At 37.5% G+C, this 22,304-nt stretch overlaps 1 protein-coding gene across 2 annotated transcripts in view; it reads right to left on the bottom strand.

Moving 5' to 3' along the window:
- Positions 1–1,613: 1,613 nt before the first annotated feature.
- LOC127440182 (sulfhydryl oxidase 2-like) overlaps positions 1,614–22,304 on the bottom strand; it is a 31,046-nt gene continuing 10,355 nt past the window's right edge. Inside the window, exons 2-13 of one of the 2 annotated variants that reach the window (XM_051696637.1) lie at positions 18,794–18,894; positions 18,030–18,078; positions 17,804–17,909; positions 16,666–16,756; positions 9,701–9,846; positions 9,462–9,605; positions 8,541–8,670; positions 8,289–8,411; positions 7,928–8,078; positions 6,594–6,782; positions 2,877–3,411; positions 1,614–2,492 (exon numbers count right to left, since the gene is read on the bottom strand). In XM_051696637.1, the coding sequence (XP_051552597.1) occupies positions 2,909–3,411; positions 6,594–6,782; positions 7,928–8,078; positions 8,289–8,411; positions 8,541–8,670; positions 9,462–9,605; positions 9,701–9,846; positions 16,666–16,756; positions 17,804–17,909; positions 18,030–18,078; positions 18,794–18,894 (1,733 nt within the window). In that variant the 3' untranslated portion in view covers positions 1,614–2,492; positions 2,877–2,908. Of the gene's footprint in view, positions 3,412–6,593; positions 6,783–7,927; positions 8,079–8,288; positions 8,412–8,540; positions 8,671–9,461; positions 9,606–9,700; positions 9,847–16,665; positions 16,757–17,803; positions 17,910–18,029; positions 18,079–18,793; positions 18,895–22,304 lie in introns of both variants that reach the window. The other variant, XM_051696636.1, reaches the window with a different exon arrangement.

Genomic DNA, 22,304 nt, shown 5'->3' with positions numbered 1-22,304 from the left:
CAATAATATGTGGCAGACACATGCCCTGCAAATACTGCATAACTTGACCCATGTCTGTATGTCTGGTATCTTTGAAAGCAGTGCAACTATGTCAGACTGAAAAGGCAAGGGATTTACATGAAATCATGTGACACTGAGCTGTCTCTAAAATTGTTTAAGATATTTATGGTGGAAATTTCCCTCAAACTTATTTCCTGTGTGAAAGGCACACCTTCATTGAGACAAATGTCCTCATCCAGTTCAAAGAGATCACATAGGCAGTTATTTTACATTTCAAAACAACAGTGCCTGTTCAGACATCTGTTAAGTTGACAGCTGGACTCCTAGTAATAGACAGCGTTAGTATGGTCACATGTATGACATCCCTGGGGAGACAAGACTGCAGTCTGAGCTGGGGGAGAAGGGGAGATTGCATACTGCCGCCTAGAGGACAGACATAGACACTACAGCAGTAAAATGAAAACATAAATGACCTCAGAATGTGCTTAGACTTGAAGTTGCAGTTACAGTGTTCTCAGAGTGGGATATTCAACCATACTCACTACTGATTGATCTCAAAATGATGTTGAAGGGAAACGCAAAACCAACATTTTCCCATTACAGCCCATGTCCAGGTACATTATAGTGGTACTACGTATAAAGTATTGATGGTTACCAAAACACAAATGTGCTAAATCTCAGATGCATCTGCATTTGTTGCAAGTTATGAACCAGTTAATGATGAAATTATAATTTGTGTTTTATTTTTAAGACAAATTACAGAGTTCTTCATACAAAATACAACAACTCCCCTGTGAAGAAAAACTACATATACAGAACAACTGCCCCCAAAAACACATAAAAGTCTTCACATAAAAATATAATTATTAAAGCACTGGAAATTAAAATAATAATAATGATCAATACAAAAATAAACACACACAATGTAAGGTACGGCCATTCATTTGGAGCAGCTTGGAAGGCCACCATTATGTGCAAGTCATAATACCATACTTTATTTAGAATGCTTCATAAATATTTAGCCAAAAGTTCAGTTAACATTAACACTGCTCCATTAGATAGTAATAAAATATCACTAGCTGAACACATTACTAAAAATCAATCCATAAATCAAATGCCAATAATGCTATTAGACATGCTTTAATCATCATAATACGTACAAATATTTTGGATTCCAAACCTAAAATCAAAATACTGTTGTAGCAGTACACGTGTAACCTGAACGCTCCCTTCTTTTCAGAGTCAAGAATTGTGAATACACTATTTTTCAGTGTAATTAGACATAAACGGTGACTTGTAAGAGCTCTACAACAGATATGCATAATATATATATATATATATATATATATATATATATATATATATATATATATATATATATCACACACACACACACACACACACACACACGATCAGCCACAACATTAAAACCACCTGCCTAATATTGTGTAGGTCCCCCTCGTGCCGCCAGAAAGCTTTTCTGAGATGCAGGATGGTGCTGTTTTGGCGGCACGAGGGGGACCTACACAATATTAGGCAGGTGGTTTTAATGTTGTGGCTGATCGGTGTGTGTGTGTGTGTGTGTGTGTGTGTATATATATATATATATATATATATAGTATATATATATATATATATATATATATATACATACAATAAAAGCATTATCCAGTTTAAAAGTGTCTCTGAAATTCACAGGAAAAGACAGCTATTTTAACCTATTCAATTGAGATTATGAATAAACTAGTAAAAAAAGACAGTTTTAAGTCACCAAAGTGTGCTCAGTATAATTGAGTACCAAACTGTCATGCTATTTATGAGAAATGTTTTATAAACTGGGCTAAACATGTTTTTGTATGAAGAGATCAATGTTGTCATTATAAATGCATTGCAGCAGAAATTTATACAACCTCTTATGATGCTTAAATGGCTCATTCAACCAAAATAAATGTCATAATTTATTCACCCTCATGTTGTTCCCAAACCCTTTGATTTTCGAAATGTCTTGGAACACAAAATGTTACTTAGAATATTAGTCTCAGTCATCACTTTCATTGCAGCTTTTTTCCATACAATAAAAGCGAATTGTGATTGAGATGGTCATTCTGCTTAACATCTCCTTTTGAGTTCCAGAGAGGAAAGAAAGTCATAGGAGTATGGAACAACATAAAGGTGTGTAAATGAACAGATTTTTCATTTTGGGGCAAACTAATCCTTTAATAATAAGATTTAAAAAGAATATAAAACAAGTTTCTTTTCTTATTAAAACAATTATTTACTTATATTCAGATCCATCAAAGATTTCACAGGAATTCTAAAATAAGGTGTCACTGTAGCTTTTTGTGACTTCACATGTGGACAAAGAAAACATGTTCAAGCAACCTACAAAGTAGATTTCAATGAATGGTGACTGAATCAAATCTGAGGGTTTTTTCACATCTGGTCATTGACAAGGCGGTGTGTTACGTGTCACTGGCTTCTCAGCTAGTGACCTGGAACGACAGGATAAATTATATTCCCAAGTGTTTTTTGTTGTTGTTGTTTTACCATCAAATAGAAATATGGGAACAGAGTGACTTTCACAGAGAAAAAATTAATGCAGAATATTCCATAAAAATATACTTCTGACCTAGCTTTCTCACTTTAGTTTTAGAATAATAAAATAGTTTCTCATGTAAAACCACCCTATCTGTTTGTTTAAGATTGAGAAATATGCCTGATAAACAAGCCAAACATTCATCAGTACTTAGACAAGCTCTTCATTACAAATTGCTTGAAAGAAACAACACAAACACAACAGAACAAATAAAAGTCATCAAATAAATTAAAATCAGTCTCCTTCAACACTTGGCAGGGGTTTCATATATTACATTCACCTTATCCTGAAGAGATTTCTTTCTTAGTGTTGCTATATGTATGGCCTGATGCTTCTGGCCTTCCACCTCTTTGATCGAACGTGAAAGATGAAGAACATAACCATGAGAAACATGCAGGAGAGAGCGTACAGCAGCACGCAAAGACTCATATCCACACTGGAGAACCCCAGACCCAGAAATGTCATGCCTGGCCTGGTTTCTCTCTGGACACCTGTCCCTTTCTCACCATCAGTATCAATTCTCTTGAGATGTTTAGGAACCCTCTCAGATGGCTTTATATTCTGGTTAAGATGAATTTTGCTGTCAGATTTGGTAACAGCTTTGAGTTTATCCAGGGCCGGAGGGCCTGGCTCTGCTTGGCTGCTACTGGTGTATTTTGGGGAGATGTTTGAAGCACCATAGTGCTGTTTGAGGAAAGCAAGTACCATCTGTTCATTCCAGACATGAAGGCCTTCTTGCTCCTCATGGCATGTCGGACAGAGATCAGGAGCAGGCCATTGAATCTTAGGAAACAGGGGGTCCTCACTCATTGACCCTGCATAAAGAGTGGACAATGAGCTATATGGGTGATGTCTGACATCATATATTACATGCAGCTTAATGAACACATAAGAGAATTATACTTTTTTCAAAATGTCCCCTTTTATTCCAGTTTTCCTTTCAATCTCTTTCTCCCATTACATCTTTTTCTTTCTTATTTCCTTCCAGTCAGTCTTCCTTCATTCATTCCCTTCTTCCTTCTATCTATCTACGTTCATGTATTTCTTCCTTTATTATTCATGTCTTTCTTACATCTTTTTCCTTCCTTCCTGCCTTTCTTCCTGTTTGTCTTTCATCCTGTATTTGTTCCCCCTCTTCTTGTATTCATTCCTATCCGCCTGTTTTCCTTTCGGTCTATTCTTTTTCCTTCAATCCTGTCTTCCTTCTTGTCGTTTCTCCTTGCAGTCTTCTTCCTTCATTAATGCTTTTTTAATCTTTCTTCCATTTACTTTTTTCCTTTCCGTCATCCTGCTTTCCAGACCTCCATAGTATCTTCTCCTACTTTCTTTCATATTTTCCCTTCCTTTATGGTCTATTTACTTCCTTCCCATCAATCTTTCCTTTGTTCTTTTCTTCCTTCCTTCTTTCTTCCCTCTTGTTTTTCCCTTCATGCCTCTCTTCATCCTTCCATACTGTCTTTTTTCCTTTCTTTCTTCTTTCTATCCTTTCTTTGTCCTTTTTTTTTTTTTTTTTTTTGGATTTTCACCCCTTTTCTCCCCAATTTGGAATGCCCAATTCCCAAAGCGCTCTAAATCCTCGTGGTGGGGTAGTGACTCGCTTCAATCCGAGTGGCGGAGGACGAACCTCAGTTGCCTCCGTGTCTGAGACCGTCAATCCGCGCATCTTATCACGTGGCTTGTTGAGCTGCGGAGACCTAGCGCACTGTGGAGACCCATGCTATTCTCCGTGGCATCCACGCACAACTCATCACGCGCCCCACCGAGAGCAAGAACCACACTGTAGCAACCACGAGGATATTAACCCAACGTGACCCTACCCACCCTAGCAAACGGGCCAACTGGTTGCTTAGGAAGCCGGACTGGAGTCACTCAGCATGCCCTGGATTCAAACTTGCGACTCCAGGTGTGGTAGTCAGTGTCTTTACTTGATAAGTAACCCAGTCCCCCCTTTCTTTGTCTTTTTCATTTGTTCCTTTACACCTCTTTCATATTTCCTTCATCTTTTTCCTTCCTTCCTTCCTTAATTTTTTTTTATTCCTATGGTCATATCTTCCTTACTGTCTTTCTTCTTTCATTCTTTCCTGTCTTCCTTCAAGTTTTTCTTCCTGATTTCCAGTCTTTCTTCCTTCCCTCCTGTTGTTCTTCCTTTCTTTCTTCCCATTGTTTTAAAACTTCCAATGATATAATGACAGATAAAAATATTAGTGTAAAAAAACTACACTTGTTGTATTACCCTTGAGGAGATGGAACTAAGTACTTAGGCCCTTTCCCACTGCAGGTACTAAAGCCCATTTTAGGTACTTTTCCCCGGGACTAGTACTTTTCATCGTTTTCGTACCTGAGGAACTGTAGTTCTATCAGGAAGTCTTGCAGACTTGAGTGAAATTTAAGATGACATTTATTTTATGAATATAAAACAGAAATGTAATGTCTCTCTTTGGCGTAAGCCCCGTCTGGCAGTCCGAAGAAGTTGTACTCCGAACCGTCATATCCTGCCGGAGATAGGAGGCAGGGGCGAGGAGCCTACCCCCGTGCAGGACGGGACTCGACTGGTTGTGGTGGGGTGGTGGAGGTTGCCATGTTAGCACACTGAAACAGCAATGTGATAGATTGTGAGCAAACTTATAAAACAATGGCTTACTTGTGATTGGCTAGGAGTAACCTAGCTAATGGTGCGATGATGTACAGCTGCTAGTCTTCCCACTAGAACTATGCTGCGCTTACATTTCCTGGAAGCCGTTTTATGGGATATTTTTAGCTCCTACACCGGGGTAGATACTTTTGGGGCATATAGGGACTGTGGGAGGTGCTGTAGCTTGTGATTGGTCAAAACCCTTTGACACCCAAAGCATTGAGAAAGGAGAGGAGTCCACAGCCACCCTTTGTAAACAAACTAGATGCTAGCCTGCTACTCAGGACTGTGTTAATTTTACAATTCCCATAACAGAAATAAAATAAAACCAGCAAACTATCCATAGAGGATCACCCGTTTCACATACAGTATATGTATGTGAGACTTCATCGGGAGAAACGCTTTGAGTTTTCATCGCATCTGTACTGTTCCTAGGGTGACGGATATAAATAAGATGTTTATCGAAAGAGGGTAATTGAACTCAATTACACACAAACCATCATTAAACCTAGTTTACATGAGGGAAGTATTGCGTGCCTGATACTGTGTGGCTAACTTGCATCAAGACATCTTTTTTAAGTTATATGAGTGAGTATTTCCGTGAAGTAATTTTGGAGTCAAAAGAGCCTTTATTGTAAAAGATTATGTTGATAAATAGGTTTATAGTGCATTTTCAACATGTTGATGCGGAGTTCAGCATGTGCTGTGTGGATAAACAGCATCTCCGATGCCTTGTCTCATCTCTCACTCCGACTACAGGGACACTGCATGCACAGCTCACGTGCCCAGTTTAAACTGTAACCTGAAGACACAGGCTGCATCCAAAAACTGGAAAATGCTGCCTTCGGAGGCTGTATAAAGAGGTAGGATGAAATAAGGTTCTTTTTAAACTATTCAGAGACCAGTTTTCTTAGAGTTCCATTCATGCAAAACTGCTGTCAGTTAAACCATTACCTGATTAGTCAGCTGTCTGCGTCTATGGATACATCCAAAGTTCGTATAAAACAGCCCTAACCAAAGTGTAGTTCTGATCCCAGCATCCTCCGTCGGTGTTTTGATGTGGTTGTTGTTGCCATTGAATCGTTCATGCAAACAACATCGCAAGAAAAATGGTTGATACTAGATAAAGTCACTACGGGGGTTACTTTTGTGAGTGTGAATGCAAGAGGGAAAATGTCTCCACGGGTGTCCTGTTCCTATGAAGAGTTCTCATATAAAACGTTACAAAGGGAAAAGTACCAGGACTGTAGGTGGGAAAAGGCCTATTATAGCACCTCTACACATCAGAAGCTTTAATTAGTTGCTTGCTTCTCCTCAAGAGCATGATATGATGCATTATTGCACTTTATTGCACATCTATCTTACCTGACAGTCTTGTGTTAACCTGATTGTGCTTTCTCCACAGCCATAGTACTGCCTCATCCACTGATTTGACCTGGTTCAGAGACTCCTGTGCCATCTCTTCAAAGTGTTTTCCGCACTCCTGGCAACCAAAGAAAGTTCCAATGTAACGGCGCATAGTTTGAAGTACTGCCAAAGGATCATCTTCAAACCCTGAGGTGAAAATGGTGGGGCATTATTTAAAATTAGTCATAGCAATAAAAAAACATAAACAGAAAATGGCTACAATGAGGAAGAGTGACTTGTCCAAAAAGTAACAGAAGAGTGTGAAGCCTCATACACACATGCAGTGGCCTTATTGTTTGAAGTTGCTAGTCTCTGTACTGTGAAGTCGCCTGTGGGCGTTTCTACTGCTGCCGCTTTAACATTATTGGTTGACTGCATGTCTGGCCAAATCTCTTGAAAATCAGATCAAAGTTGAGGCACTTTTGCCAGTAAAACTAAGATTTCATTTTAATTTGACAAGGAATCAGTTTTTACACATTCTGCATTGAAGAGTGTATTTATATGAACTACAGAAGTGCTCAATGCATCATATCATTAATAAGATGAACAATCTCTCACTCAGACTGCCGACAATGTCTTTTCCATGCATAATTTTTTTTATGATATCCATGTATGTGGTTGCACACAAACCAAATAGAACAGTAAAATCGCTCACAGAAACATCACAATGCTCCTCTGTCTTGTCTGTACTCGACTCCATTATCTCAAAGGAGAGGAGTGAAGTGAGGTCCAACGACACTCTCTTCACTCCTAATGGTTGTCACTCCTCATTTGCATAAATATCAACTTTTCTAAACGTTCTAAAGTCGCTGAACATGCCCACATCTAATCAGTAGAGGTCACTGTCATCCGTGTCGCTGGACGAGATCTCGTTGCATTGTCACTGGAAGTCGCTGCATGTGTGTACAGGGCTTGACTCTTTTTAAGGTGTTTTCATATACACTATAAGTCAAATGTTTAGACACACTTGACTGAATTTATGTTTGTCATACATATGAACTCTTTCAAACTCTTTCACTGTTAAAAACCATCCCAGGTGGATTCCTCATGAAATTGGTTAGGAACATGCCCAGAGTGTGCAGCATCTATGCAAAGGGTAGCAACTATGTAGAAGCTTAATAACATCCTTTAATCTGTCACTACATAATTTGCATATTTCAAAACTTTTTATTTCACAGTTTTGAAGATGTTACTATTATTTTAAAAGTGGAAAATGGAAAAATCTATTATTATTACAACTAATCAAAACAGGTCTCAGGCTCACTGAGAGGAAGGCATTTCCCTACTCATACCTGTGTTGGCTAGAATATCAGGTCGGTTGGCAGCCTGGACAGTCAGAACGTGAAACAGAGTCCAGAGGGAGCAGGGATATCCTCTAAGTGCCACACTACTACCCTGGCATCCAACCCACTGCACTTGCTCACTCAGGTACAGCCCTGAGATCTGAGACATAAAACAAACAGGGCAGCTTAAATCCACTACCATACTGATTAGTGTTCCTGTCAATTAAACAAAACAACCAAGGACTTTCAAGCATAGCTGGTATAATATGCCATATTTTCATAACATGAGGTACAGACACTTTGTAAGGATTATGTTTTTAATAATAGTTGACTGAAATTGAATAAGTTGTTTAATGAGAAACATTCTCACCCTCATCTTGTTGTTGACTAGGTCCAGGATAGCATCATAGGGGATCTTCTTCAAAGGTAAACTGACTAGCCACTCTAGTAAAGTCTCAAGAAGTTTAACCACTGATTGGCGACCTGGAAATAGCTGAGATCAAAGGGCCAAGAAAGACACACCTGTGAACTTCAAAGCTCTAAAAAGAACACATTAAACAATTGCAGTTTGAGTAGACAGTTCAAGTGTGAAGAAAAAGTTATGTTTGTGTTGAAACACTACCTTGGCGACAACCGTTACAAGGTCCTTGAACGTTTTTAGTTCTTCTCCTTCTAAGGTCTTGTGAGTGGCGAGTTCAACCCTCAATAGATAATGTAAACCAGACTCCAGATCAGCCATGTATACCATAGACCTGGAGAAACACATTATTCACATTCATACTGGTAACTTCTTCATTGCATTAAACTAAGTCACCAAGGAATAAAAAGCCAGATTTCATCTCCTGAAATGTTCAAGACCCCCATGAAATAAAAAATGTCCATGTCATTTGAGGTCATCTATATGTGTATTCCTAAAAGTTGACAAAACACTGACCATTGACTATTCAAAAATAAAGAAGCTTTTCAATAAAAATCTTTATGTTTCAAAAGGAAAAATGTAAACACAGGAAATACATTTTTGAATGTCAAACAATTTCATAAGTTCTTTAAACTTGACACTTGGACTAGAGGTCTGCATTCCCGAGGAACTCCTGAAGGACCTGCGGGACCCGATCAGATTTCTTGTGGTGCTGGTGTGGAATTACATTTCCGAGTTGAAGGCGGTAGCGGACGGTACGTCCACGAGTTGTGTGTGGGAGTGGGCGGTCAGAGAAGTCAGATGGGCATCATGTCATGGGTTATCTTATAATATCAATAAAATAAAAATAAAACATTATTTGTGTACACTTGTTGTCTGTTTGTATGGCTTTTGCCCTATGTGGAAAACAATTGCGGGGTTGCGGGAAAGGGAGCGGTCGGGTAGAAAATCACTGTGGGCAGTGCGCAGGTAAACATGAAGTAAAATTCAGAGGGAGCGTTCGGGTGCGTGATAGAAACTTGCGAGAGCGGAATGAAAAAAATAGTCCTGTGCAGACATTCATCACATTCTTCAACTTCAGATAAAAAAATAAAAAAAAGTATTTTACAGGACAATAAAACTCACTTTTTAAAGTCCTTCCACTCCACCTGGTTTCCCTGTCTATTACTCCCAGGCTGAGGACGCTGCAGGGACGAGGTGAACTGTCTCCTGTGCACTCCGGGGAGGAGTTTCAGAAAGGAAGAGAAGAAGAAGCGCAGCCTCTTCTGACTATTAACACAAACCCAATTTTTAAAAAAACACATAAACAAGGCTTGAATTTGATAGTTTCGTCAAAGTTAATTCAACTGAGGCAGTAAACGTACACATTCATGACACTGTGTGTGCCGTTGCGGTGGAAGAGGTACACTGATGGAACTGAACTAATCCCTAGTTTCTCCATTAAAAGCTTGTCTGAGCTCAGCGCTCTCTTCACTGTCAAACCCTCATATAGCATTAGGTCCAAAATTACCTAAAAGCACACAAAGCATAAAATTAGCGCATTGCACATCTATTTACAAAATAAATAAATAAAAAAAATTCTTATATATATATATATATATATATATATACACACACACATACAGTTGCAATCAAAATTATTCAAACCCCTGACCAGCAATACATTCTGGTTATGTGAATTAAAACGCATCAACTAAAACCTCAGTAAACAGTCAAAGTAAGTTTTTAATACACATTTGAGTGATTTTGAGACCAAAGAGTTCAGTTTACCCAAATTTTTAAATAAAAAATAACTAATTCTCTCCACAAATGTCATGTCAAAAATATTCAACCCCCAAAGTCAATCATTTGTGGAGCATCCTTTATTCTTAATAACAGCAAATGAATGTTTCAGGTAAGTGTTCTCAGGCTTCGGACACCTCTCTATTAGAATTTTTACACATTTCTCATGAGCAAAAGCTTCCAGCTCATTAACATTCTTTGGTTTCTGTGCTGCCACTGCTTCCTTGAAATCCCAACAAAGGTTTGCAATGGGATTTTAATGATGGACTGAAAGTGCCATTTAAGGACATTCCACGACCAATCCCTGAACCAGATTTTTGGACAACTTGGATGTATCCTTGGTGTTATTGTCTTGCTGGAAAGTCCAGTGATCACCAAGCTTCAATTTACACACTGAAGGCATCACATTTTTCATGCTAAAATGGCCTGATACCTGAAAGAATCCATGGCATCAGTCACATAGTCAGGATAGCCGTTTCCTGCAGCCGCAAAACACCCCATAACAGGACTGACCCACCTCCATGCTTGACTGTGGGGATGGTGTCGTTCTTGTCGTCACCTTGTCATCTTACTCCAGACGTACTGCTGACACATGGGTCTAAAACTCATTTTCAGTTTAGTGTCATACGTCTAAAAAAACCTTCTTCCAGGACTCCACAGGTCTTTCCTAATTACATCTTGAATATTCAAGTCAACATTTCCCTTGGTGAATTTTTGCTTTCTTCCACACCCCAAGAAGGTTGCTGTTGTACCATATTTAAAAAATTTATGAATGGTGCTGCCAACTTTGTCTATTGGAAACTGAAGTGCCTTGGAAATGTACTTTTAGCCATGACCTTTCTTGTGTAATGAAATAATCTCCACTATTAGCTTTTGAGACAGCTTATTTTTAATTGCATTTTTTGCATAGAAATACATTTTTGCTTACAACGCTAAACTTACATTTTAAAACTTAAATAAGTGCCATTGCAGACTGATGACTTAATTTTGTTTTAAAACAATTACTTGTGTAGCCTTACATATTTAAAAAAATAAATAAAAAATAAAAATAAAATCAAATCACTTTATTGTCAAACAGCTACATGCAATAGGGATTGAATAATTATGACATGGCTGTATTTTATAAAAATCCTTCTATTTAGAAATATTAGGTTATATATTCACACTATGACTTTGGATGTGTCACTCAACTGATATAGACGTAAAGTTAAAAAATTCTGGGTCATCAGAAAAGCTTACCTTTGTAAATCCTTACTGTCTTGCGGGGGGTTGAATAATTTTGATTGCAACTGTATATATATATATATATATATATATATATATATATATATATATATATATATATATATATATATACATACAGTTGAAGTCAGAAGTTTACATACACCTTAGCCAAATACACTTAAAATTGTTTTCCACTATTCCTGACATTTAATTGTAGAAAACATTCCCTGTCTTAGGTCAGTTAGGATTACTACTTTATTTTAAGAATGTGAAATGTCAGAATAATAGTAGAGAGAATGATTTATTTCAGCTTTTATTTCTTTCATCACATTCCCAGTGGGTGAGAAGTTTACATACACTTTGTTAGTATTTGGTACGATTGCCTTTAAATTGTTTAAATCTGCCCACAAATTTTCTATTGGATTGAGGTCAGGGCTTAGTGATGGCCACTCCAATACCTTGACTTTGTTGTCCTTAAGCCATTTTGACACAACTTGGAGGTATGCTTGGGGTCATTGTCCATTTGGAAGACCCATTTGTGACCGAGCTTTAACTTCCTGGCTGAAGTCTTGAGATATTGCTTCAATATATCCACATAATTTTCCTTCCTCATGATGCCATCTATTTTGTGAAGTGCACCAGTCCCTCCTGCAGCAAAGCACACCTATGCTTCACAGTTGGGATGGTGTTCTTTGGCTTGCAAGCCTCACTCTTTTTCCTCCAAACAGTTAAATTTTTGTTTCATTAGACCAGAGGACATTTCTCCAAAAAGTAAGATCTTTGTTCCCATGTGCACTTGCAAACTGTAGTCTGGCTTTTTTATGGTGGTTTTGGAGCAGTGGCTTCTTCCTTGCTGAGTAGCCTTTCAGGTTATGTCGATATAGGACTCATTTTACTGTGGATATAGATACTTGTCTACCTGTTTCCTCCAGCATCTTCACAAGGTTCTTTGCTGTTGTTCTGGGATTGATTTGCACTTTTCGCACCAAACTACGTACATCTCTAGGAGACAGAATGCATCTCCTTCCTGAGCGGTATGATGGCTGCATGGTCCCATGGTGTTTATACTTGTGTACTATTGTTTGTACAGATGAATGTGTTACCTTAAGGCATTTGGAAATTGCTCCTAAGGATGAACCAGACTTGTGGAGGTCCATAATTTTTTTTCTGAGGTCTTGACTGATTTCTTTTGATTTTTCCATGATGTCAAGCAAAGAGGCTCTGAGTTTGAAGGTAGGCCTTAAAATACATCCACAGGTACACCTCCAATTCAGTGCACCTCCTAAAAGAAGCTAATTGTAAAAAGGCTTGACATCATTTTCTGGAATTTTCCAAGCTGCTTAAAGGCACAGTTATCTTAGTGTATGTAAACTTCTGACCCACTGGAATTGTGATATAGTCAATTTAAAGTGAAACAATCTGCTGTAAATAATTGTTGGAAAAATTACTCATGTCATGCACAAAGTAGATGTCCTAAATTACTTGCCAAAACTATAATTTGGTAATATTAAATCTGTGGAGTGGTTAAAAAATGAGTTTTAATGACTTCTGACTTCAACTGTACACACACACACACACACACACACACACACACATATATATATACATACATACAGTATATATCAACATCTACTCAACATCATGTCGATACCAATCTTATTTTTCTTTTCATGGAACACAGGAATTATTTAGCAGAATGTTCAAGCTACTCTTTCTCATACAATTCAAATACAGCAGGTTGCGACAACTCAATGTCAAGTTCCAAAAAAAAAAAAAAAATGTACAATTAAAAACTAGTACATTTGACTTGATGTGCTAGTTTTGAAAGCAATACAACATTTTGTGTGAAGAAAAGATCTAAATTTCTGTCACTGTTTACTGAAAATCTAACACCTAAAAGCACTACAAAAGCATCGTTATCTAAGTAGGTACATAAAAACATTCGTAAATTAATGAGAGTTTTGATCCGCACATAAATCCGTTAAGTGCAACTTAAATGTATCTTTCAATGGAACATTTAATAAATTGCATTTATGTATTTTAATCATTGGAAAGCCATTGTACACTTGTGTGTACAACGAGGATCAAAAAAGTGTAAAAAAACAAAAAACAATCTCAATTTTTTCAAAACTTCAAACTTTTCAGTCAAAGAACTGGGAAGGGATATTTGAAAAGCTGAAAGGCCATCTGGATAAATGGAAATGGATTAAACCAACATTGTCTTATAGGGGCCAAACCCTTATAATTAATAATCTTGTCGCTTCCTCCCTGTGGCATCGGCTTACTTACATTGACCCACCACCACTTTTACTTGGAAAAATTCAATCAATGCTTATAGACTTCTTTTGGGACAAAATGCACTGGGTTACTCATAATGTTCTGTATCTATCAAAAGAGGAAGGTGGACAAGGACTTGTGAATTTGCAGAGCAGAACTGCAACCTTCCGAGCACAATTTATACAATGTTTTTTGACAGGACCAGAGTTCAGTGGCCAGTGCTATTTTAAAGACTGTTGAAGGTCTGAGCTTGGACAAATCACTGTTTTTAATGAATTCTGGAACTTTCAACACAGCAAAATTGCCTGTTTTTTACCAGAACCTTTTTAAAGTCTGGAACCTTTTCAATGGCAAAGGACAAGTAACACAACATCCTTATATTGGCTTCTTAAAGAACCTCTGGTGTATGGTGCAAGATTAGATATAACTGGTACATGTGTTTCATTGACTGAAGCTTTTATTAATGCCAAAATAACAACTCTTGGTCATCTAATCAGTTTGGAAGGACCAAACTTTGGAGAAGTGGATAAAGTGGCAGCACTTTTAGGAGTTAGATCCACTCGAGTGATTGCTAAGCTACTACAAAAGTTACAGACTTTTCATGCAATAGAGGAAAAATATGCTTAGAGAATATTTTGTTGGAAAACTTACTCCGAATGATAAAGACTGTTTTCCAAAGTTGCTGATATCACCTAATTTAGATGAATATGTTGGAATATTCTTGGAGTCAGATAATGGTAAGAAGTTATATAAATCATGTGTAAAATATTTCAATAAGAAAGCATTAGATAGAAAAGTTGATTCAACTTGGCGTACTGTTCTAGGTCTGAACAAAGAGGTAAAACCACAATGGAGAGCTCTTTATAAGCCACCACTAACAAAAAAGAGATTTACAGTAGAGAATTTTACATTGTATTATTGCTGTAAATGCATTTATATCTGTGTTGAACCCAGATGTTAATCAATGCCGTTTTTGTTCTCAGAGAGACTGTCTTTCATGCTTTTATGTACTGTTGTAGACTTCAACCTTTGTTTAATGTCTTACAAGAACTGTTTAAGCGCTTTAATGAAGAATTTTCAATGCAATTTCTATTTTTGGTTTTAAGTATACACAGAGACAACAGAGGGAATGTCAGTTGTTACATTTTGTTTTAGGCAAAGCTAAAATGGCAATATATATGACCAGAAAAGTTGAACAAGATCATGATTTCAGTGTTTTTGGTGCTATGATAAAGTCAAGACTGCAAAATGATTTTCGTTTTTAATAAAACTATTGCTTGTTTAGCAACATTTGAAGACATTTGGTGTCATGGGGGGAATTGTGCTTTGCCATTGATGATGAGCTTTATTTTGCACAATTTATGTAATTATTATTATTTTTTAATTATTTATTTATTTGTGTGTGTGTGTGTGTGGGGGGGGGGGGGGGGGTATGTGTGGTTGTTTATTTGGAAGTTTATAACTGAAGTTGAATGAGTTGTAATAAAAGTATTTTTAAAATTCAAAATTCTCTCTCTCTCTCTCTTCCTCCTCCTCTTCTTCCTTCCTCTACCCTACCCTAGGCTACCCTAGTTTGTTTATATGGCAGTCACAAACTGCATGATGCATAATGGCAGTAAGTCTACAAGTACACAGTGCCTATTAGAACTCTAACCAAATTATTAACATTAAGATAGGTCTATGAGTAGTTTAATATTAATGCTCATCATTTTAATCCTGTTCTGTGTGAATTTGTTCAGTTTCGAGATAAAGAAACAAAACTTTAGTCTTTGTGAGAGCCCCTTATGATTTTCATTATGTGCATTCACATTACATTTATTGTGTCATTTTCATTAATCTCTATGAAGTCGATACATCTGATACTCTGTCTTGCCAAAGCCATCGTTGTTTCTTTATGTTTCTCTAATTGAATTCAGTAATAGTTAATACGTTTTGGTGCCTCGACAAGGTTTCATACAATTTCCATTTTTGCCTGTATTTCTGCATTGTTTTCATGTTGAGAAGGCAAACTTCTGTACATACTGGCATAAGTTTCAGCACCTTAAGACTGGACAGCTCCCGCAACCAAGCACTTAAATTCTACTTTATAACGAGCAATCTACATGCTGGTTTGGGAAACAGGCGTTACGCCATCGTAAAAACGAGCGACGTTAGTTTAGATGATTGTAAAATCTATGATAACGACACCTGGGTCACCTATAAAATGGAGTTACAGTTTTCTCTTAGTCTCTTTGAATATCCTTTAGTTCTTTACTGTCAGTTGTTGATCAAATTTTTGATGATCACAGAAAATGCTTGTTCACATAACGCTGAAGTTTACCAAATCGTTTACATGGACGTGTGGCCTAATCAACAACATCTATACCCCATCCCCTCCCAGAAAAAAACAAACAAAACAACAACAAAAAACTCGCCAGATCCACCGATGACATTACATATACAAATACATTATATATTTTGGAATCAAAACAGCGAATTTCACTGAATTCGTCTCCATTGTTTGCAGGTATATTCACACCTCCGGTTAAGACACTGGTTACCCTTACAAAAATCTAGAGTTCTGGCAAACTTGTTTCAAACTTGTTGCAATCTTGCTGCAAATCTGCCGCAAATTTGCCACTCATAATTTTCACATGCAAATGAGCTTTGTGGCAAACTCTTCATTGTTGCAAAAGGTTTGCTGTAGGTTCACCTCTACCTGTAAAAAGCTGCAAACTTCTGGCGAACATTTGCAGCAAATCACAAGCTCATTTGCATGTGAAAATAATGAGTGGCAATTTTCTCTACAGCCTCAGCTACCAGTGCAGGTGTAAACATTCTTCAAAAAGTTTCCTTTTGTGTTCCACTACAGAAATTAAGTCATACAGGTTTGCATCCAGTAAATGTGAGTAAATGATGACAGAATTATCGTTTTGGGTGATCTATTCCTTTAATTACGACTGTTTAACATATATAACATACAGTATATAAAAAATAAAATGATTAAACAAGGTCTGTCCTGAGAAAAAAAAGTGTATGAGAAACAGACAGCAATTATTTTTCATACCTCTCTGCCTACATAGGAGTCTCTTTCCTCAACTATAACGGCAGTGTAGTGCTCCGTTTTCTTCCCAATTAAGGACAGGATGTTCTCAGCCCTGCAACAGATGACAGATTTAATGATCCCGTTTACACCTGGCATTAAGATGCATTTCGGGTGATCCGATCACATGTGGTCAGTGCTAAATACAGGTGTAAACGGGGTCTAAAATGTTTTGTTATTGGATCACAAACCACACACGAAGGTAGTCAAAAACGCATGTGACCATATCGTATTTGAGGTGTAAACGCTAATCTGTCCTGAATGCGTCCCAGACAGCAGTGAAGCACTAGCCCTTACCTGTTAAAACTCTTAAACAAGAGTTTAAACTCTGCCTGTTCCGTGCGGCTTTAAAATGAAATAACCATCTGTTCTGAAAATTTTAAAAAGCAGATACATACACAAGCACGAGAACTTAACAGATCTTCTTCAGTGTGTCTGAAATCAACATGGGACACAGATGACAAGCACACACATCTGAATCTCCTTTAATACAGGTAATCCACTAAAATAATGGATATTTCTGTTCAAAATGTTATGTTTGTGGTTAGATAAAATTTCAGATGCATCTTTAATGTCATGTAGTAACATAGTAACATAGTGATTAATGTATTTTGTCATGAAATCAGAGACCTTCCCCTCGAAATCCAAACATAAGTGGTCATGAGACGCATTTAAGTGACCAGGTGTAAACAGTGATCTGTCTCGCCTGACCACATAAAATGGGATCACCCGAGACCATCATACCAGGTGTAAAAGGGGGTCAATGTTTCTAAATAGTAATCTGAGACACATTTCACTACTGTCAACAAACTAGTATACTTGTAGACTTACTGCCATTATGCATCATGCAATTTGTGTCTGCTATATAAACAATCTAGGGTAACCAATTGGAGGAAGGAAGAAGAGGAGGAAGAGAGAGAGAGAGAGAGAGAGAGAGAGAGAGAGAGAGCGAGAGAGAAAGAGAGAGAGAGTGAGCGAGAGTATGATTTGTAAATAGAAAATTTCTTAACAAGCATCTATCAAACATAAAAAAACAGCAGGTATTATACTTATGTATGCTAAAATGATGACTTAAATTGGCTGGTAATAGTTGTGAGCACACCTGGCAGGGTCCAGCGGAGGGCAGCTAACAGGCAAGTCTTGTCTTGTGTGGTTTTGGAGGAAGTTCACAATCAGCTGCCTCACTGTCTGCAGATCTCTGCCAGCTCCTGTTAACACACAAATACAACAATGTCAAACACAAATATTCATTACACAATAGCAGTAACAATAATAACAGCAATAATTTAAAAAACTTAAATTGTACTCAGAGCAAATATAAAACCCACCTTGATAGGTCTTCCCAAAATCATTTGTGGTGTCATGTGCCTTGAAATACTAAGGAAAAAAAAAATTATTCCGAAATGAAATCCCCAAGACATCATACATTTTCCTAAATCTTCATTCTTTACACATTATAACTATGCATATTTGGCACTGCACAAGTTTCAAGCAACAAGTAATTTGTCATGCAAGTAATCACACACAATGTCAGCCAATCGAATAACATTTGATGTTTGATACACAGGTATGCAGAGCAAGATTTTGGACCAAAGACATTTCGCTGAGGACGGGGCTACTTCGTGCAATGCAACAGACAGCTTGTCACTATTTCATGTCAAACCTTACTAGTACAGCGTAACTTGTTTTACCGATTTAATGTACTGAAACAGTGTCCTAACCAGATGTGTTGTGATAATATTCCAGCGACAAGCAAAATGTTTGTCAACAGGGGACACGAAACTTCTTCGCAACACGGCAAAATCACTTTCAATAACGTATTTGATGTTTAATGTACATCAAATGGATTTAGACCAATGAGAGTTCACAGTAGGCAGGGCTACCTGGCACAACGCTGGACAAATAGAAACCGAACGATCAACAGAATGTCCAATCGCACAACGCTTGTACCGGTTGTTTAACTCTGAATTAATATGGAAGATAAACCTTTTCTCACATGTTGCTTTTCTGTGTCATGACTGGTTAAGACACGGTGAAAGAAAAGAACAAGAAACTTCTAGCTTATTAATAATTATCATGAGTATTTGCATACCCTGAATGTGGGGTAGAAGTGGATTCCGAACTCCTTACATATGTCGAAGTTCTTCTCATGAGCACAGTCCACAACTCCAATACGAATGACCTTTGCCCAGTCTATGACAGAAGAGAGTAAAGACATTTCAGAGATAAAACATAATTTTCATCTTAACTGAAATTTTTAAAAGTTAAAACTCTCCCAACCAAATGACTTTATAATTAAAACCAAATAACCTCAACAAGATATGTGAAATTTCTACAAATAACATTATTAAACAAAATCAAGCATGACCCACCAGCCTTGGTTGACATTGAGCATAAGGCCCAACTGGGTGACTATCACGAAACCACAAGAATGACGCGTCCCTAGAAAAGCCCTTAAAGTAAGTCTGTCTACCTTTGACCGATTGACAAATTCAATTGCAAAATGGATTGCTGTGGACTGTATGTTCAATGGACCCCTTTAACACTTCAGGGTTTAGGAACGTGGAAGTAAACGATTGCAGGTTGAACTTTAATAGCGGTGAATGAGAGTGAATGGGAGACAAATATAAACAAATATAACTTTTGCTTACCCATTTGCTCCAACATCACAAGAAAAACACCACTATTACATTTCCACAACTTTTCAAATTGAGAAAAAATAAAATAGTGAGCCATGGAATACGACAAAACAGAGAAGATGGCAATTTGGCATTTACAGGTGCATCTCAATAAATTAGAATGTCCTGGAAAAGTTCATTTATTTCAGTAATTCAACTCAAATTGTGAAACTCGTGTATTAAATAAATTCAATGCACACAGACTGAAGTAGTTTAAGTATTTGGTTCTTTTAATTGTGATGATTTTGCTCACATTTAACAAAAACCCACCAATTCACTATCTCAAAAAATTAGAATACATCATAAGACCAATAAAAAAACATTTTTAGTGAATTGTTGGTCTTCTGGAAAGTATGTTCATTTACTGTATATGTACTCAATACTTGGTAGGGGCTCCTTTTGCTTTAATTACTACCTCAATTCGGTGTGGCATGGAGGTGATCAGTTTGTGGCACTGCTGAGGTGGTATGGAAGCCCAGGTTTCTTTGACAGTGGCCTTCAGCTCATCTGCATTTTTGGTCTCTTGTTTCTCATTTTCCTCTTGACAATACCCCATAGATTCTCTATGGAGTTCAGGTCTGGTGAGTTTGCTGGCCAGCCAAGCACACCAACACATGGTCATTTAACCAACTTTTGGTGCTTTTGGCAGTGTGGGCAGGTGCCAAATCCTGCTGGAAAATGAAATCAGCATCTTTGAAAAGCTGGTCAGCAGAAGGAAGCATGAAGTGCTCCAAAATTTCTTGGTAAACGGGTGCAGTGACTTTGGTTTTCAAAAAACACAATGGACCAACACCAGCAGATGACATTGCACCCCAAATCATCACAGACTGTGGAAACGTAACACTGGACTTCAAGCAACTTGGGCTATGAGCTTCTCCACCCTTCCTCCAGACTCTAGGACCTTGGTTTCCAAATGAAATACAAAACTTGCTCTCATCTGAAAAGAGGACTTTGGACCACTGGGCAACAGTCCAGTTCTTCTTCTCCTTAGCCCAGGTAAGACGCCTCTGACGTTGTCTGTGGTTCAGGAGTGGCATAACAAGAGGAATACGACAACTGTAGCCAAATTCCTTGACATGTCTGTGTGTGGTGGCTCTTGATGCCTTGACCCCAGCCTCAGTCCATTCCTTGTGAAGTTCACCCAAATTCTTGAATCGATTTTGCTTGACAATCATAAGGCTGCGGTTCTCTCGGTTGGTTGTGCATCTTTTTCTTCCACACTTTTTCCTTCCACTCAACTTTCTGTTTACATGCTTGGATACAGCACTCTGTGAACAGCCAGCTTCTTTGGCAATGAATGTTTGTGGCTTACCCTCCTTGTGAAGGGTGTCAATGATTGTCTTCTGGACAACTGTCAGATCAGCAGTCTTCCCCATGATTGTGTAGCCTAGTGAACCAAACTGAGAGACCATTTTGAAGGCTCAGGAAACCTTTGCAGGTGTTTTGAGTTGATTAGCTGATTGGCATGTCACCATATTCTAATTTTTTGAGATAGTGAATTGGTGGGTTTTTGTTAAATGTGAGCCAAAATCATCACAATTAAAAGAACCAAAGACTTAAACTACTTCAGTTTGTGTGCATTGAATTTATTTAATACACGAGTTTCACAATTTGAGTTGAATTACTGAAATAAATTAACTTTTCCACGACATTCTAATTTATTGAGGTGCACCAGCACTATCACGCTCTCAGCAGCTGCATTAGAAACTTCATCGCATCTGTGATAACTTGTTTATTTTTTATTATTATTAATTCCAGGGTAATATAATACAAAGAATAATTTGACAAATTTACAGTAAAAAAAAAAAAAAAAAAGCAAATACAAAATATGTTTGCTTGATTTACGCTGCTAAATAAGGCGGAAATGCATAATCACAGAGAGTCTGTGAAAAGAATACATGATATGGAAACACTGTCTAATCCAGTTTTTTTTTTTTTTAAAGGGGGCCACGAGGGGGTACTAGGGGGTCTTAAATAAGTGTAAAAAATAAACAAACAAAAAAACAAGTTTAACATTACCAAATTTGACATTGTTACTTGTTCGTTCTTCTTTCTAAAAACTGTTTGGAAATCATGAGATTAATCATGATTATTTTATAACATTGAGATTCCTAGTTTTTAACTGTAATATATAAAATTAAAAAAAGAAAAATCATCTGCATATAGGTTTGTGATAAATATATATATATATATATTCCTTGAACCTATAGCTGTCACCTTTAGCTTGCTCATTGGAGGTTGCTCACTCGCCGAATTCTCAGTAAAGCTGCTTTGGAATAATATATATTGTGAAAGCACTATATTTTCACAGCCAATCAACCTGAAGCTTTTGAATACACAGGTATTTTTCAATATTACTCCAAGAGTCTGCAGCATCTGCTATAACTGGTTGTTTTTAAAGACATGTCTTATTGAGAAGGCAGAGCAAAAAGAAACTGCGTCCTTTTCTTTCACACATTTATTGTCACATTGTGCAAAGAGCTGGGCAACAAACGTGTGTTATTTGGAAGAAAGTGAACTAATCAAAAGTATATTGAAGCTCCATGAACTAAAATAAAACAAAAGTACAAACTTGTAAACTATGCATATTTATACATAACATAAAAAAGCCTGGTGACAGAATCTGAGTGTGATGAACATTCACATCATTCTTGACGTCTTGTCTGTTCTTCAGTAAAAGAAGAAGCTCATTGGTCACTTGACGTGAACACAAGTCCCCGCCTCAGTGACAGAATGATTTTTTCAAACAAAACGGATGTGATTTTTCAGTCCTTGAATCCATTAACTCAGTCCGGACAGTCAAGTGATTAACACCTCCTGCTGAGAGACACTAATGTGCACTCTTTCTCCCTCTGCCTGTCCGGTGATTATGTTAATGAAGCTAACTAAAATTGGCTAGTGAGATGCCGCTTTTATCTGTACTGA

Source organism: Myxocyprinus asiaticus, chromosome 4 (assembly GCF_019703515.2).
Source record: "Myxocyprinus asiaticus isolate MX2 ecotype Aquarium Trade chromosome 4, UBuf_Myxa_2, whole genome shotgun sequence".
Classification (NCBI taxonomy): domain Eukaryota; kingdom Metazoa; phylum Chordata; class Actinopteri; order Cypriniformes; family Catostomidae; genus Myxocyprinus; species Myxocyprinus asiaticus.
Note: the sequence above shows the minus strand (reverse complement) of the source record. Positions and strands in the feature narration are given on the sequence as shown.